The sequence below is a fragment of the Papio anubis genome, chromosome 11 (genome assembly GCF_008728515.1).
Source record: "Papio anubis isolate 15944 chromosome 11, Panubis1.0, whole genome shotgun sequence".
Taxonomy (NCBI): Eukaryota; Metazoa; Chordata; class Mammalia; order Primates; family Cercopithecidae; genus Papio; species Papio anubis.
The window spans coordinates 50072031-50092199 of NC_044986.1; the positions used below are offsets into that span (position 1 = coordinate 50072031).

A 20169-nucleotide genomic window follows, 5' to 3' on the forward strand; every position below is an offset into this window, starting at 1 on the left:
CTCTATTGAAATAAGAATTTTTCTAAAGCAAGAGGTTTAGAGTGACTATTGTATCATTCTAGGGCCTCATTATTAATCAGTAATTAATACTCTATGGAAAACATAAGTTTGTAAAGATATTTGGCATTCAATGAATGGTCTCATTTCGAATCCCAACTTAAATTTGGACTAAAAAGGCTTAGAAAAATTTCTAAATTAATTACTATATTAATTATAAATATGTTTCCAGGAATGAAGAAAATTGTATCTCCTCTCTTTAGTTCCAGGCTTATTCTTAGGTATAAGAAGGAAAACTATTTTATGCATTCCTAGATTCTTCAATATTTTAATTTTGATTGCCCATGGAAGCAATATAAAATGTTTCCCTCATGAAATATGTTTTTCCTCGTATTATATATGCAGAAATGTAATCTTTTTCTATTTTGAAAAGTTTGATTATATATCATTGTCATCAGTTCAGCAAATCAATCTGGGATCAATGGAAGAGCACTGCTTCAATGCATTTGGTTTCAGAAATGTATTAATAATAGTCTATAACCATTTTTCAAATCACATTTCCCAGGAAACCTATTGTGCACAATGTAATTTGTTCTTGGGCAATTTTATGCTATGAGTCCACTGGAATACATTTTTGTTTTGCTGAAAATACAGTTTTTTCAACCACATATTTCTATATGATGCTTAACATTTCTGAAAGAAAAATGCTGTTAATATTATTGTGTTAATTTTCATAAACTGCTCTCCATATTTTAAAGTAATAAATTATTAATACAGTTTCTAAATCTGTGGCCATTTATTTATAGTATAAATATAAGGCTATGATCATTCCTGGGATTTTAGGACTAAAAAATAATATGTCACAGGCTACAATATTGTTACCCAAGTTATAACAGGGATGCTTTTGTAAGTCAGTCAATCATAAGTAAAGAGTCATTAGCATTATTTGTCACAGACCTTCTGTGTGAAACCGTAAAAGTAAAAAAAAATGAAATGCATTACAAGCTCGTACCCTACAGCTAAAACATAAAATGAAATCAATAGCGTTTGAGCTGTTTTACCACCAGTTTAAAGTTTATCTTAATTGTCTTGTCATTTATTCCTGATTGAAAGTCTAGTTATTGAATCAAAACATAATGACATATTTATAGAAAGCTATGGCTTTCTTTTTTCATGTTTAAAGATAATTATAATTTTACCATAAAGCAAAAATTGCCGCTTCAATTATGGAGTTACATAAATTAATCTGTGCTGTAAACTTGCATGTTACTGCTTTTGTTCTACATAAAAATAAAAGAATGGGAATGACTCTGTGACAGAAATATTAACATAAATTTCTATAGATGTTCTGGGTACAGGCTTCTTGACGCTTCTTTGGGACCAAATAACATTTTATCCTAAAAACTCAGGAGAGTTTGAGTTTTTCTGCAAAGAAAGAGACTATGGATAGGAAGAAAAGATGATTCATAATTTTGAAATAATGTATTAGAAACAGCAATGCATTCACATTTGTATTTCCTTTTGAAACTAGTCCAATAGTCCCATAGACAGTTGTTTTCCGATAAACATAGAAATTGGCCCTTCTGCTGTTGTTGTTTTTTTTTTTTTTTTTTTTTTTTTGAGACGGAGTCTCGCTTTGCCGCCCAGGCTGGGGTGCAGTGGCCGGATCTCAGCTCACTGAAAGCTCCGCCTCCCGGGTTTACATCATTCTCCTGCCTCAGCCTCCCGAGTAGCTGGGACTACAGGCGCCTGCCACCTCGCCCAGCTAGTTTTTTGTAATTTTTAGTAGAGACGGGGTTTCACCGTGTTAGCCAGGATGGTCTCGATCTCCTGACCTCGTGATCCGCCCGTCTCGGCCTCCCAAAGTGCTGGGATTATAGGCTTGAGCCACCGCACCCGGCCGGCCCTTCTACTGTTAAAGCTTAAAACTTTTATTTGTTTTATCTGAGTTCCTTCCTCAGGAAAGGAGGACCTTCAGGCCTCTCAAAAAAAAAAGTATCAAATAACTGAAACTTACCAGATCACTGCCCCAGAGGCCTCCTTGTTCCTCCCTAGTTCTTGTTTTTTTACACTGTTATGTTTCTTCACTGCTATATAAACCCTCTAGCTTTAGTCAATCAGGGAGATGGATTCGAAACTGAGCTCCCATCTCCTCAGCTTCAACACCCGATTACTTCTTCCTTGGCAATGACTGTTTTCCCAGTAATTGCCTTTCTGTGCAGCAAGCAGCAGGACCTAGACCAAATTCCTGGTGTTTCATTAACACTGTAAAATGAAGATAATTATTTGATCAAATTAGTGGTCAATATTGGAGTAAAGGAAGAAAATATGGATGCCTAACAGAATGAGACGGGAAGAAGAGATAAAAGGAAGAGAGTCTAGAGGGCCAGAAAGTTTGCAGTGCAGGAGGAATGAAAAATCAACACCTAATTTCTAACTGAATTGAAGAGAGAGAAAACCCCAAAGCTTTTCAGATTCCCTGCAATTTCAAGTACTGGGAGGAAGCTCCTAAGCACATTCCCATGATTAAAACAGTGTACTGGCTCCATCTGTAGTAATGACTAAACCACTATTATGAACAGGCTGCAAATCAGGGGTGGTGAGGTGGCAATGGGCAGAACTGGGGCTTAGTTAGCAGTCAGCCACAGGTGGGTTGTATGAGTGATATGTATGCTGTAAATTTGCATACTGTTAGCTTGATATTTAAAACCCTTCACAATCTGGCCTTAATTTTCTAGACTTACTCATGCATTGGAAAAATCTTTATTGGGTATATTTATGCGCCATGCATTTTAAGCTATTGGAATACATCAATAAACAAAACAGATAAAAACTTCTGTCTTTGTTCAGACTAAATCCATTTTAACAATATCCACTAAATTCTGTTCTACAGTCTCACTGAAATAATATGCTTAATATGAACATATGGAATACAATTATAAAAGTCTATTTTTTTCTTTCATACTATGTCTTTTATCCTGCTAATATGGGCTAATACTTTTCCTGCTCTTGAATAAAAGCTCAAAAAATTTTATAGTTTTTAAAAAATTGTTAATAGAAAGTACTATGGTAAAGGTAATTTTAAAAAGAATTTAAAAATGATTCTCTAGTTCAATATATTAATCTAATACTTCAAATTTCATTTAAAGGTAAAACTTTTTGTCTTCCCCAGCTTAGATATGTTAATGGAAGTTCTTCTGCCTTTTGGAAAGAGGCTATAAGAGATTTCTTTTTACTTTTTTCTTTCTTAACTACCACCATGTCTTTCATTCACTAGCAGTTGATTTTTATCACTCAGACTTCTATTACCTGACCTTGGAGATTATGGAGAAAAGGCACATAAGGTAGGTAGCAAAGTTACTACTTAAATATTACTGTTGTGAAATGGTTGAATACTTTTTGGGTCAGACCTGGCTTTAAAACAGACATTGTCAGTGAGAGCATCTTCAGCACTGATATGCTTTCCTCCAGCAACTTCAGTTTGCCAGTGTACTTCAGTTAATTCCAGTTTGTCATTTCAATAGGAATTCAGCAGTCTATCCAGTTTTTGCCTTTTGCAGTATCATCACTTCTTCAGGTAATCCTACTGAACAGGATTTAAGAAAACTGGCATTCACATGTGTCCCAAATCTGCTCCTTTGGGTTGGTTTGTGTATAATTATGCAGGCAAAGGACAGTCACAGGTTCTTTGTCTGTATACTTATAGAAGCACAGACCTATCTAGATGTAGCTGTAATATAATGTAACATTCCAGTCATTGTAATCCCTTGTTTCTCTTTTTCTCTCTACATTTATCTGATATGTCTCAAACATGGATTTGCTGTGCTAGGCCAACATAAGGTCACAATGTTTTTTACTGTACTTGCCAACATTAAACTTGAGAAGCGAAAGCATATATTTCCCAAGACCTCGTTTTTTTGGGAAAGTATACCGTTGAAGTGAATTCAAGTACAACTTTACAACAATCCTCCCCTACAAAGGAACACTCACACGAAGTCACTTCTAAATTTTAATTCGCTTGACCATTTTCAATTCTCCTTGAGAGTAATGGTGTTCAGAGTGGTAAGCCCTGTTACTGAAACACCATGGTTTTGGTCTAGGTTCTGCTACTTGCCACACAGATGGGCAATCACTGAGATAATGAGTATTACTAGGGAAGAAGGTTTTAATCTAATTGGGTGCTGCAGCTGAGGATGTGGGAGATCAGTCTCATGGAGATAGATCCCTCATGGCTTGGTGTTGTCTTCACCACAGTGAGTTCTCACAAGATCTGGTTGTTGCAAATTGTGTGGCACCTTCCCCCACCACTCTCTCTCCCTTGCTACTGCTTTTGCCGTGTGATGTGCCTGCTCTCCCTTTGACTTCCACCATGATTATAAGCTTCCCGAGGCCTGGATAGAACCACAGCAGATGCCAGCCCCATGCTTCCTGAAAAGATTACAGAACCATGAGCCAATTAAACCTCTTTTCTTTATAAATTACCCAGTCTCAGGTATTTCTTTACAGTTATGTGCTCTAATACAAAGAGATTAGCAAGAAAGTGATGAAAAGATATGAGAAGATTCAACACTTGTGTACTAGGAATCTCCCAGTGAGACAGAGGAGGGATGGAACTTTGGGTTCAGATCACCTCCACTAGAGCATTATTTCATGCAGTCACACTAGTCACCAGAACTTGCACCACGGTAAGGTGATGGCAACATCACCCCACTCATGCCATCCCCACTGACCACAAGAGTTTGCAAGCTGTAAGTTACCTAGAGAAACCAAGATGAGGGACATTCCATCATACATCTTACTCAAGGAAGTTGGCCCCCAATACCCACATGCACAGAGGGCTAAAAAAATGACTGTGGTGGCAGGCGCCTGTAGCCCCAGCTATTTGGGAGGAGAGGAGGAGAAATGGTGTGAACCCGGGAGGCAGAGCTGGCAATGAGGATCGCACCACTGAGCTCCAGTCTGGGAGACAGAGCTAGACTCTGTCTCAAAGAAAGAAAAAAAAAAAAATCACACCCAGCAGGGGAGATGTAACATGTTAATGAGATATGGGACACATGAAGAAGCATGTTATCAAACTGTGCAAGTGCTGTAAATTCCCCATCTCTACACGCTTCAATGTCACTCCTTTCATGGCTAGGCCTGTTAAAATTACTCTCTTGGCTATCTTCAAGGAGGCAGCAAGAGGACTTTCTCTCTTCTGGGCTGCTTTCTTTGTGCTCCAGCGTAAGTTCCAGTAATGCCTGGAGTCTGGGAAAGTTCCTTAGCCTTATGTCAGTTTCTATTACACGAGAGCAGAAGAGCCTGTGGCCAGTAACACCAGAATAGATGTCAAATTAATAAAAAATAATAAAAGCTAGAATTTAAAAAAAAATCCTTAAGTGAGACTTGACCAGTTATTTTATATATATATATATATAAAATGACCCAGAATTGCCAACATGTAGAAATATTTTGATAAAAATACTGAACTTTAAAGAAAAAATAAAGGCAATTATTTGGAAATTCAGAAATAAGACCAGTTTGTCATTACACATTTTTTTACAGTAATGCTTCAAAGAATAAGAAAATGGAATGAAAAAAATTAATTTAAAAAAGAAAATGAGTCAAGTTATCCAGTCAAATTGGTCTTCAATGTTAAAGCCCTAAGATAAGCTTCTTTTCTTAATGCACCAAAACATAGGAAATAGTGTCCCTATAATGCTACATTGAGGACTTTACTTGAGAATGGCCTACTGATAACGAAATGACCGAATGTGTTATTGATATTATGAGGGATAAAACAATATGACTTTCAATTAGATGTGTGGGAAAATATAAGGGATGAAGCAGAAGCATTGCTCACAACAGGAACGATATGAACAGGGCAAAATATATATATATATATATAATGTATCATATAATGTAAAAGTAAGTATTAGAACAACTGTGGGCAAATTACAGCCCTTTGGTCAAATCCAGCCCACAGACAGCCTGTTTTAGTAAAACGAGTTTTGTGGGAGCATAGCCAAACCCTTTTATTTGCATATTATCTCTTCTTGCTTTTAAGCTACAACGGAGTGGAATAGTTCTGACAGAGACCATATGACCCAGAAAACCAAAGATATTTGTCATCTCAGTATTCTCATTTTGAGTGTAATAGTGAATCAACTCATTATTTTGAAAATCAATAATAAAAGGAAAGAATCAAAGTTTTTTTTTCCTTGTTTTTCCTATAGTTGCTGCACCTCAGAGTAACTGAATATTTGCTATGGAGATGTTTTTCTTTATAGAAATATTTTGGCTAATGAATATAGAAGTAATAAAAAGAAAAAATAATGGATTTAGAACATTACTATTGGCAGTTGCTACTATCTGTATCACAAAAAGAGAATCAAAGAGATTTAATGTTTAAGGAATGAGTGAATATCACCTATGATTTATTTGTTTAAAAACAAAACCAAAAATAACCCGAATATGATCAAGCCTCCAGATCTAACTACTTATTTCCTGGAAATAAAGGAAGCAGAAAGAACATGAAATGACCACTTGGAGAGATAGTCATCAATCCAGGCTTCAGAAATGTGGTCTCTTGCATAAATAAATATCAAGGTGAATAAAAGAGGTGGTAGTGGTGAAGCCTACAGATTAAAAGAGACTTAACAGACCTATCAACCAATGGCAATGTATAGACCTTATTTGAATTCTGATGTAAATACATGTTTAATATGAACTGGATATTTTTAATATGAACTATGTTTAATACCAACTGGATATATGTTGATATCAAATAATTTGTTACTCTTGGCAGGAGTAATCATGATATTTTAATTAAGGTTTAAGAGTCCTTAAGATATGCATATCAAAATATTTACAGATTGAATGTTCTGACTCTGACCTGCTTCAGAATAATGCAATAGTGGGTGGTTGAGAGCAAAGATGAAAGACTGTTTCCCAGGGCATGATTAAGTTGAGTTAGGCAGTTGATACATAGAGGTTCACTGTAATATTCTCTGTAATTTTTGTATGTTTGAAATGTTCCAACCTTTCAATAAAAGGTTAAAATATTTAAATATTCCTAGTGTTAAACTTATGAAATGAGCTCTAAAATTTTATATTTTAATTAGTTTGCATTTAAATATTAAATCTAATCACATCATGGTTGCACAATCTACTTTGAAAATAATTTCATTAACAAATTTTTGATAAAGAAGTCACAATAAAATATTTCCTTAATGAATTAAACTTCGTATTTTTATTATCTTTATTCAAATGATATGTGGCAGGGCAACGAATTCTGCAGCAGAGATGAACATTTAGCTAACTAATTAATTAACCTCAATTTACATAATGGTCTTATTTGCATAGCTAATGGCCTGGGGATTGACTATAGGCCATTAACACTTATTAATTAATAAGATCAAATTAGAAATATATGGGTTTTTATTTCAAACTTAGGAGGCAAAGGTCAGTCATAAAAGGTTAATAACAATATTCAAAGAATCAGGCAGTAAATACTTTAGCTTTTAGACTTCATGCATTTCTGACAGGATAATTCATGAATTGGTTTCACCTCTGCACGCATACTGGGGCACATGGAAGTATATACATGTGCATTAGATAAACTTTTATTAGCCTCAGATTTACATGTAAATTAAAGTAATGGGAGTTAGTTGTATTATATTCACATATAAGAACTTAATGCACCTCTATTCAGAAAAACCACAGGTATTACTTGAGAAATGTCAAGTTCTACAACCTAAATTTTTTCTTTCTTAAATTGTTCATTTGTTTTGAGTAAAGATTGCAGGTATAGTTTTCAATTAATCTTTCCCATTTATTTGCATTTGCAATAAAATAGGTTACATTATATAATTTAGAGCTACTCCAACCTTTTCACTCCTCATTTATCCAATTCAGTTTACAACTAGAAGCATCCTCTACATTTTTAAAAACATAATTGCCTGTAGTTCAAAGAATTTAGAAACTCAAAGAACTTATCTGCTATTTTTAAACAATTTAATTATGTGAGTGATGCATAATTATTGAGGACAATTTAATTCCTTTTATTTCAAAGACACCTGTATAATCTGATTTTTCAAATGATTTGGTTGTACCTCTACAAGCAACTGAGCAGCTCTCTACACTAAATCAGTAAATGAGGTTTGTGATAAATGAAAAGGAGTGATTTCTTTTTATGATCAATTGCCAAATTGACACAGAAAAATTCTATCCTGCATCTTCTGCCTGTTGCTCCTGTCTTGCTTTCTTTCCTCTCACACTGCCTGGGTTCTCGCTTTATGCCTCTCCCCTCTTCTTTTATCCTCTTCCCCCTTCTAAGAATGCTTGCTTGATGAAATGCCTTGAAATGATTTCCAGGGATAGTCCCCGGGTGAATGTTCCAGATTCTGTTTCTCACCTCATACTCTGTCTGGGCCTCTATTCTATTAATAGTTAAATTAAACCTGATTATCTTGAGTCTTCTAGATTTTAAAAGGGTTGCTTTGATTACAAAAGGATGACTGCTTAAATGCAAAAGAGTATTACCTCAATAGATGGGAAAAGAATAGCATTTATCGCATTATTGATAACATCTTTGAATCTGTGTCAGTTCCTTTCACAAATTGGCTTTTACATGCTTCTCTGTGTGGGTAAACTGTATGCCACAGGAATGTTCAAGTTTAGAGTCACAGAACATGGTCTTAAATCTGTGATGCTTTGTTTACTGTCATTTAAAAAAATTAATCTTTTTAATTATTAATAAAATCTTGCCTTTGTAAAAGGATAGTAATTCTCATTTCATAGATTAAAAATGTAGGTTAAAAAGTGTAAATTAAAAATAAAAAATGATGCTATATACGAATTACAGTAAAGGTTAATCACTAATTTTAAGATGAATTTTTCTTTTCTCTAAGAAAATATGTAAATACAAGAAGCCATACAATTCAGGCAATTTCTAGTAGTCATTCATTAAAAATATCCATTTCCCAAGGTTTATCCAGAGCTTTCACAGTGGGACTAACTTTTATTATTTAACATACACAGACAATGGTGGCATTTTAACAATATTAGATACATAATTTGAAAACAGTGTTTTATTTTCTTGACATTTCAGGAGTGTGAAATCACTCACTGCATTGTCATATATTAGCTGTTTAAACAAATAGGCAATCATCTCAGAGTATTAACTATCTTTCTATGTTGTCCACTGAGAATGATATTTTAGACATATGTATTTCATTAAAAAATTAGCAGAGACACCATACAATTCTCATAAAAGCTTTAAGTAGTATAACTTACTTTTTGAAGGAACTCGGAGATTGGCAAGGACCACTTCCAGGGAATCAGCTTGGACTCGAAGAACATAGCTTGTCCTGGTCTCATAATCCAGAGGTCCATTCACATAGATAACACCTGTGATGTTATTAATTCCAAATGTATCTAGAAATTAAAATACAATTATCTGGTCATTGTCTTTAGGCTATTAGGAAAGAAATTCTCTTTAAAAAGCACTGTGATATCAAAAACACTAAAAATACCTATTTATAACTAGAGTGATTCATGAAAGTGACAAAATGCTGGCTTCTGGAAACTGCTCCAGCTCTTTAAATGATCACCATCAATATTTTGCTAAAATCAGCCTTGAAATTGTAGGGGTTTTTTGTTTGTTTGTTTTTGTTGTTTTGAGATAATCTTGGAAATGAGTGTTCTATGGTTAATTACATTTGGGAAACACTGAATAATATATTCTTCACCTTAGATTCAGATGGTGTTCTACCACACTAAAGGCTTTCAGAAGTTCCGTTTTAAAGAAAACCATCTAATTTTGTTTAAGCAAAATTTTCTGACCTTACTGGCTTATTATACTGTTTGTAATTTATGAATATTATCATTTTGTAGACTTAGTGTTTTGTTAAGAACACTTGAGAGGAAAAAAAAAAACCAGATAATTTAATGTTGCCCTATGTCTTTTTAAATTAATTTGAATGAAAATCAGAGCACACTGGCAAACTTTATAATACATCTCCCTCTCTTAAGCCCGCCATATTCTCTCCTTACTTTATTTTTTCATAGAATTAATAATCACTTATAATACTATATATTTGTTTAATAATTTTTACATTTTTATTATTAACCCCCCCTTATTGGACCATTAACTTCCATGAGGGCAGGAATCTATTTTGTACATTGTTCTATCTGTAGTGGCTAGAAGAGTAGTTAATACATAATAGATGTTCAATACATATTTGTTGAATGAATTAATAAATAAATGAATGTAAAATAGTCACTGTGGGGGAGAGAGGTTAATAAATACAGCCACTCCGCTGTCTTCAAATGAAAGAATAAATAGAACCATAAAGAGAAAGTTTTGGAATAGAACAGGTTGAGAAATTATAGCTTTAGTCAGACATTCAAAGTTCAAGGAAAAAGGAAGTTTAGTTATTTTTAGGGAGGATCCATAGTAGCACAGTAATAATGAAGAAAGAAAGGTAATAAAAGTAAGATATTGATCACTTGCTACACTGCACAAGCAGCAATACCTAGTAATAGTTTGTCATTAAAAAGCTAAAAAAGGCCTTTATAATTTCCTTGCAAACTGCTTTGAAGCATTTAAATTCAGTAATTTCTTAAATATTTATTATTGATTAATTTATTACATATATATTAACTATTTCTTGACTACCTACAATACGCTAGGCTATCTAACATACCAAAATGGAAAACAGAGGAGAACTTGTGAAGAATAGGTAAAACAAAGATTAATGTGAAAGACTGAGCTACGAACTTATTGCCAGAGGCCTGCAAATTCCTATGATTCTTAAAGTGATTAATATACAAACATTATATCTTTGCTTATAATCATTAATTATATGTCTAATTTGACTATTTGGGGAATCATATAACATGCATGGCTTTTAACATGGATGTGACTCTTTTTAAAATTCACACTTATTTACAATTTTGAAATTCCTTCAGGATTAGTTAAGGTATGACCAACATGGAGTAAGGGTCATGGATGGTTCAGACAGTGGAGTAGACGAAGCTACTGTAGGCAATGATCATGGCCAAAAGCTGAAAATTTCATGATGCATTAATTTTGAGGAAATGTCATTAAAATATTACCAAATGACGAAAAGGGCAAGGTTTCATTAATTAGACACTTAATATTTCTTAAGGGAAAAAAATCACTTGAGCTAACATAACTGGATTTTTAATTAAGTTCAGGATACATGGTTACCAATTACATCTAAGATGGGTACAATTTTATTAGAAAACAATAGGATAGATAGTAATATCAATTCAATCTGAAATTAGTCCAAATCTAAGTTTACTGGTTGATGGTGAGAACACAAACTAAAAGTCTACTCACCTTCTTCATTTCCTGAAACAATGGAGTACACAATACTTTGATTAATGGCAGCAGCAGAAATTACACCAACCATGGTTCCTTTGGTGGCAAGTTCACTTACTGGAGGAGGTCTGCAGGTTTAGAGAAGATGATGTATTTATGTTTAAGTATAATTTTGATGTAACTTTAGGTTTACAGAAAAATTGAGAGAAAGATAAGAGATTTCTGATATACCCTTTGCCCTCACACATTCATGGCCTCCTCCATGATCAAATCCCCCACCCGACTGCTACATTTGTGATAACTGATGAACGTACGTTGTCCCCCTTATCACTGAAAGTTCATTGTTTCCATGAGGGTGCATGTTGCTGTTGTACATTTTATGAGTTTGGACAAATGTGTAATGACATGTATCCACCTTCATGTAGTATCATATAGGGTATTCTTACTGTCCTGAAAATCCTCTGTGCCCTTATATTCATCCCTCCCCTCAACTCAACCTCTGGCAACCACTGATCTTTGTAGCGTCTCTATGGTTTTGTCTTTTCCAGAATGTTGTATAGCTGGAATCACACAGTATGTAGCCTTTTCAGATTGCCTTCTTTCACTTAGTAATATGCATTCAATGTACCTCGACATCTATGGCTTGATTGCTTATTTCATTTTTAGCACTACATAATATTTCATAGTCTGAATGTACCCACCATTTATTTCCATAAATAAAAAACATCTTGGTTGCTTCCAAGTTTTGGCAATTATGACTAAAGCTGCTATAAACATCTGTGTGTAGGTTTTTGTGACTCTAAGTTTTCAACTCTTCTGGGTAAATACTAAGGAGCATGATTACTGGATTGTATAGCAAGACTGTTTAGTCTTTTAAGAAACTGCCAAACTCTCTTCCAAACTGACTGTACCATTTTGTATTCTCACTGACAATGAATGAGAGTTCCTGTTGCTCCACATTCCAGCCAGCTTTTGGTGTTAAATAGTCTGGATTTCAGACATTCTAATAGGTGTGTGGTGGTATTTATTCATTTATTTATTTTTATTATCCATTTTTATGACAGAGTTTTGAACTTAATAGAATGGACACAGTGGTTCTTCTAAGCTACATTATGCAATTACATTGTGCTTTCATTGAAAGCTTTTACAAAAAATCCTGAATACAAATTTAGTCTGAAGTATAAATTGCATACAAGGTTTTACAAACATCTTGTCCAAATTGCTTTGTTTTTGCTATTGCCATCCACACACTTAATTGACTAGGTTATCTCAATGCAAAGCAATCTTCCTCACAGATACTCTAGCACCTAATGGTGGTCCATATAGTCACTGCATGAGCAATAACTGCTTCTTGCTGAAGAATAAGAACCAATCTGTATAATTTTTAAATGGAATGTATAGATATTTAATTTATTAGTTTATTTATTTGCTTACTTATTTTACTGTCCTGCATGTTTTGTTTTGTTATTGTTTTTTTTTTTTTTTTGTCTTCTTTCGATAACATCCAAGTATTGTTTTTGATAATCTTGCCTCTTTCCTTCTCAGTACAAGTGCTTTGGGTAAGGCTTTGCCAATCCCCATAGCACATGCATAAACACATTAACCAACTCTGGTCAATGGGGGCACTTTATCCTTTGCTCAGTGTTCATGTGATGTATACGTCTCATGTAAATTCAATGGACATACTACATAAGATTACGACTTGACTAGATTCTTGCTAGCCAACTTTTTGGCCATATCCCTCACTGGATTTGATGATGTAAGCTGCCACATGAAGCAGTCCTCATAGCAAGAAACTCAAGGTGATGGCTGACTAACAGCCAGCAACGAACTGAGGCCCTTAGTACAACATGCCACAAGGAACTGATTTCTGCCAACAACTACATGAACTTGGAAGTGGATCTTTCCGTAGTTGAGCCTCAGATGAGACCCTAGCCCTATTTGACACCTTGATTGAAAGATTATGCAAGTCCTTTTAAAAGGAGAGGACACAGCTAACCCATGCCTGGATTCCTAACCTACAGGAAATTCAAAGCAATGTATGTGTTGTTTTAACCCATTAAGTTTGTGGTAATATTATTATGCCACAATGCAAAACTAATATTTGAACAATGGATTGTTAATTTATGATAGATTAAGATACATATTTCTTATCAAAAGTTTAATACAAGAAAATATGTCAGTCATATCAGGGGATAATTTTCAAAAACTGAATTCCTATTTATGGAAGTAGTCATTACTTAAATTGTTTACTTGTCTATCTTGTGTTACTACACAAGATAGAAGCTCAATTTTATACTTTCCATAATTCATCTCTTTGCTAATCCTTATACAGTATGGGAATATGACATCTGCAACTTGTGCACCTTTAGCTTTAACATGAGAAAAATGCTATGTCGGGCAGGGTGCAGTGGCTCACACCTGTAATTCCAGCACTTTGGGAAGCTGAGCTGGATGAATCCCCTGCGGTCAGGAGTTTGCGACCAGCCTGACCAATATGGTAGAACCCAATCTCTACTAAAAATACAAAAATTAGCTGGTTGTGGTGGTGTGCTCCTGTAGTCCCAGCTACTTGGGAGGCTGAGACATGAGAATTGCTTGAACCCAGGAGGTGGGGTTGCAATGAGCTGAAAACCCCACCACTGCACTACATCCTGGGTGACAGAGTAAGATTAAGTCTCAATAAATAAATAAATAAATAACAGAAAAGAAAAATGCTATGTCTTCTTTCAAATATTAAAAAATACATGTGTGCATTATTGCTAACCTTAACTGACAATTAGGATAGAAATAATACTAAGAAAAAGTAATTGGCATAATTTAAGAAGACATTTAAATCCTATGCATACTACTAAAAGCATTTAAAATTCTATTTGTTAGTAAATGTTTAAAAGAGATTTACTCCTAGACAAAATTTCTCCTCATTAACTTTTGTCTTATTTGTTCCAGTATATTTGTTTCTGTCAGAATTAAAACATACTATACAATCTTCTCCAGAAAAGAATTAAATGAACCTCTATGATAATGAGTAATAGATTACAAAATATCAACTATTTTCTATTCTTTGGCAGGATTAAAATGTACAATATTAATAAAAAATAATATTTTTATTATTGTTCTACGTTGTGGAAAGTACCAGTTACATGATGTGGGCAAACTGCATACTCTCTTTGGAGTCACATACGTCTTGAATACAAAATGATGGAGTTGGTATAAATCAGGATTCATTAAGCCAGATGGACAGAGAAGGTAGGAACATAACCAAATTGAATAAAATGGGCTGAATATGAATTAATAGGGAGAGGAATGGAAGTTAGGAATGGGACAGTATGTAGCTACTGTACAATAATTCAAGTCTAGTGTGATTTGTCAATCAATAAAGGAAATTTAAAATTTTGTATACATTTGTGAACAACCAGTGGGGATTTATTTTTTTTAAAGCATCAAATGACTACATTTGATCTATGGGCTGACACTTTATGATTTTTAAAGCAGATAAACTATCTCTAATGTCTTTTCTAGTTCTACCATTCTGAATCTGATATAATTTGAGCTATCATTCACTCTTCTTTCTGTTGAGTATAATCAAAATCTATTGCTCAATTTCAGAAGCAATGAATTATGGCCAAATGAAACATTTCTCAGAAGGTTTTTTTTTTTTAATATTTTCTCTGACTACTAAATTCATAAATCTTCAATTCATCCATTTATGAAGAAAAATGCATCACTAGCTCTCTTCCAATTTAAGTTTTTCACACCTGATTTATAACAAATAATTCTTAGTGTCTGAAATGGAAGAATACTACCTTTCAAAGCTAAATTTACTGCCAATACAACTGACAAACTGCACTCTTAAAATAAAAGAAACACTTGAAACAGACAGCTTCAGTAATGGAACTGTACAGCTCACTGATGTAGCTGGAGATAGATACCAACTAGATGGTCATTTTCCAAAGATTGCTAAGAGGATGCTAAAGGAAATGGTTATTTAGCAGATATGAACCTGGAACATGGGAGAGGCTAGTGGTTTCATGTTTTCATAATGGCCTTCAGGAAGGGCTTCCTCAAAGCCCCTTTCACAAGGCTTGACCTGAATTGGGTTTGATGTCCTTGCATATCCATGATGGCAGTGTTGGTTCCTATTTACTCCACAAAGGCAATGCTTCTAACTTTATTGGCCATTTTAAACAAAAGCTACAGGTTTTGACTAAAATTCCAAAATCACCTCAACTAATACTTAAAGAGAATCCTAAATAATATTTTGATTTTAAAAACAGACTTATGAGAGTAATTTTAAATGTTTTTCCTCATTAATGTTACTATTGCATTATCCTTACCTTCTAAATTTTATATGTAAAACAGCTGTGTATTTTAAAAATTAATAATTTTTTGTTTCTAATAATAACGTTATTGAGAAATAAATTAAGATAAAAATAATGTCACTATGCCTATGCATTCAGTATTTATACTTCCTCCCAGAAAAGTTCAATGGTCTCAGAATTTTTTGTATTCTTATTTTTTAATCGTCAAATAGAAATTTTATACACTTATGGTGCATGACATGATGTTTTGAAATATGTATACACTGTAGAATGGCTAAATTAAACTACCATCCTTCCATTTTATTACCTCACATGTTTATTAGTGGTGAGAACATTTAAAATCTATTCCCTTAGCAATGTATAATATTGTACATTGTTTTTAACTATGGTCACCATGTTGTTAAACAAATCTTTTCAATTTATTCTTCTGGTCTGACAGAAATTTTGTATCCTTTGACCAATATCTCCCGAATTCTTCCCTTCCTACCCAGCCCCAGGTAACCACTTTTTTATGCTCTACTTTCATGAGTTCAACTTTTTTAGATTCCATATATATTAGCTTTATTAGATCATTATTAGAACATGCAGTTTTTTTCTCTGTGCCTGATGCATTTTAGTTAACATAATGTCCTCCAGATTTGAGACAAATGAACGTATTTGAGACAAAATAGAATACTAATTAAAGTCTAGGTTCATTCACGTTGCCCCAAATAAAAGAATTCCCTTCATTTTTAAGGCTGAATAGTATTTCATTGTGTGTGTATACATATATATATATCACATTTTATTTATCCATTCATTTATTGATAGACACATTTTGTTTGATTCCATATCCTATTATGAATAATGCTGCAATAATCCTGGGAGCGCAGATATCTCTTCCATCAATAGCCTGATTTAAAAACGGACCAAGGACCAGAATAGATAGTTCCCAAAGAAGACATACAAATGACCAGTAAATATACGAAAAAATGTTCACTGTCACTAATGATCAGGACAATAAAAGTTAAACCTACAATGAGATATCACTTCACATCTATTAGAGTAACTATTTAAAAAACCCACTTCATATAACTTGCATTTGAATGTGTCTCTCACCAGGTTCAGGCACTGGTAATACTGCAGCCCAGAATGCAGTGGAGGGGAGCGTTTGGGTTCCTGTTCCAGCTGGTTCACCTAGTGACACTATGTGCTATCTTCCACACAGTGAGTTCTCCCTTAGGATCAATTATTAGTGAACGTCCTTCATACTGACCTAAAATGTTTCTGTTTTTCATCTACTCATCTCATTTTTCACCTGAACCCCTGGTAACTAATGATCTTTTTACTGCCTCTATATGTTTACCTTTTCTAGAATGTCACATAGATGAAATCATACAGTACGTAGTTTTTTGGACTGGCTTCTTTCCTTATCAATATGCGCTTAAGTTTCTTCTATGTCTTTTGTAGTGTGATATCTCATTTCACTTTATTGCTGAATAATATTACATTGTATTGGATGTGTCACAAATAATTGCACTTTCATAAGAAGAAAACTGATCAAAATAACTCCAAATCTGTTGTTTAAAAGTAAATCTTTGCAGATTAAATGCAAACCAAAAAAGTTAACTGCTTCGGAATTTACATGCACAATACTTACAATATAACCTCATGAAAATATAAACTAACTTATACATATCCTTTTTTTTTTTTTTTTTTTAAGATGGAGTCTCACTCTATCGCCCAGGCTGGAGTGCAATGGCACGATCTCAGCTCACTGCAACCTGTGGCTCCCAGGTTCAAGCAATTCTCTGCCTCAGCCTCCCGAGTAGCTGGGATTACAGGCGCCCACCACGACACCTGGCTAATTTTTTGTATTTTTAGTAGAGACGAGGTTTCACCATCTTGACCAGGCTGGTCTTGAACTCCTGACCTCGTGATCCACCCACCTCAGCCTCTCAAAGTGCAGGAGGATTACAGGTGTGAGCCACCGCACCCAGCCCATACATATCCTTTTAATATTTCTAAGTGTTTTTTGAAAATATATATTACAATAAATCTTTCAATTAAGTACATTTTAAGTAATTTTCTGAATAATGACTATACTAGAATAACATAATTCGCAATGTCTAAATGTTAGACCCAGTTTTTATAGTATAAATATAGATGGAACAATTACTGTACAATTTAAAATCTACTTTTATTGTTGAGTTCAAGAAGTAACAATAAAAGTAAATGTTGCATATGTCGAATAAAGCTTCTAATTATTTTAAAAGCCAGGCAATTTAGGATATAAACGTGTTTGTAAATAGATGTTATAAAATTTCACTAGGATTCAATCTGGCTCTATTGCTTTCTTTGTACTGAGAGACAAATCTAATTTATTTTGATATGTTTGAGTTCAATATATTTGCAAATCAGTACCAATTAAGGTACTGTTTTTATATCTACTATGAGGGAATTTAATGAAAATGGGAAGGGAAGAATAAAAAAAAAAAAACACCCACTAGAACTCTGATTATTTGTAACCTTGGAGTAATTGCATCAGAGTGATCTAATTTTACATATTTAAATAAGAAAAACAGTTTTAAAAAGACATGAATCAGGAGAGAGATGCAGTTTTCCCAGAATTCTTAGGATGGATTTTAGACAAGAAAATTAATTAAGGGCCAAAAAGCTAGACACTGCTTTCTACATATGTTCCAAAGAATGCTTGCTTCCTGTCATTAAGAGTTTCATTTCTATTCAGTTCCTTAAAGAATCTTCATCTTGAGGATATAAAAACAGAAGTATAAACAATTTATCCAAATATTTGAAAGCAGAAACTACAATCTAAGGTGCTTGTTTTTGCCTTTGCTTAAATTATTATATTGTTCTCATTAAAATAGTGTGTTCTAATCTCTCATAGCCATTGGTTCTTAAAGCTTAAATTCATAAGAATGTGCTGGATAAATTTTTTAAACTTACTAAAGTACAGAAGATACCTGATTTGTGATGGTTTGACTTGGAATTTTTGACTTTACTATTATATGAAAGTGATATACATTCAGTATGCTCCTCGACTTACAATGGGGTTAGGTCCTGATAAACACATCCCTATTTGTTTATTGCCTTACCTTAATTATTATAGAGGGCTCTTCTTACTTTCAAAAGTGTCCTGCTTTGGACAATAAATTGTATGGTCTTATCTATGCTGGAAACTATATGGATATATTAAAGTAGCAAATGTATTCCTCTCGCTTGAAAATTTACAATTTCTTTTTCTTTTTTTTTTTTTTTTTTGTGAGACAGAGTGTACAGGTAATCTTAATTCTGTTTTGAATTATACATTATTTGACATTAACATAGTGATTTCTGCTTTCCCTTGTTTGTAATTGCCTGATATATATTTCCTGTTCACTCTATTTTTGTGCATGTGATTTTAGTTTAAGTACATTACCTAATGGCATGAAAACATGTGTGAAAAGTTTACCAGAAGTAAAAAGCATTCTCAGAAGATTAAGTAAATAGCACAGCTATTAAGCACCGAAGGAGTTGCGAGACGAACGACTTACCCATTATAAATTGGTGATAAAAATTTCATGATTTTGAATCAAGATTTAAATAGTGTAAAATTCTACTTTCCATGGAGATTGTGGAAGCACAAAGTGACCTCCATAAAGAGGCTATGCATATGTCATTTGCCTGTTTAACACCATTCAATGTCTTCAAATTTCTTTGTGATAATTAACAAAGTTTTTAATATGGCTCAGTAAGTCCCTTCACAATCCAACTCTCCCTATTTTTCCAGACTCATCACCATAGGACTCCATTTAGTATGTTATTTTTGTCTCAAATATGTTTGCATTGATCACTAATAAAATAAAATTAATGTATCCTACTATATGTTTCACTTGGATCGAAATTTCCCATAGATACAATACAGTGAAATAATGGGACCTATAAAATCACTCTTTGTATTGAAAAGTTTGTGGTAAATTCTAAACAGTGGATGTAAAGTGAACTGTTCGGACTTGAGTACTTTGTTGATGGAAGACTTACTTCACTCTGCTACATGAGCAAATGCCAAAATGTGTACAACCTTGGAAATGTGAAAGAGAAATTAAATTCCATATGGGTGCACAGAGAGCCTACGAAAACTGTAATGAAAGATTGTCAGAATCATTCCATCAATAGTTAAATGGGCAAAACCTATTATGTTTGAGACAAGGTTTTAATAGTGCCATAAAAAGACAGAAAGGCTATCTTCAGGTAAAGTCAGCTCTTATATTGGACAACAAATCTAAATTAAAAGAGAAAACAATTTTAGCCATCAAGTTATGCTCTCTGCATGTGCATTTGTTTTATATTATTTTATAGTCTTCAGATAGCTTTCATTAACTTATTTGCACTCAAGAGAAATCATTCTTTCCAAACTATTGTTCATCTTATTAAAATCTTCTCTCAAAATCTGTAAGTCCAAACTTGGAAGGTTTTATAAGAATGATAGCCTGGGCAATATAGCAAGACTCTGTCACTACAAAATGATTTTTAAAAAAATTA

The 20169-nt window shown here is 33.7% G+C and overlaps 1 protein-coding gene across 7 annotated transcripts in view; it reads right to left on the reverse strand.

The window, feature by feature from the left end:
• Positions 1–20169, reverse strand: part of PCDH15 (protocadherin related 15) — a 914927-nt gene that overhangs the window by 123590 nt on the left and 771168 nt on the right. For all 7 annotated transcript variants that reach the window (XM_031652624.1, XM_031652623.1, XM_031652622.1 and 4 more), the window contains 2 exons: positions 11345–11454; positions 9274–9414 (listed from right to left, as the gene is read on the reverse strand). In XM_031652624.1, coding sequence (XP_031508484.1) covers positions 9274–9414; positions 11345–11454 — 251 coding nt within the window. The remainder of the gene's footprint in view (positions 1–9273; positions 9415–11344; positions 11455–20169) is intronic.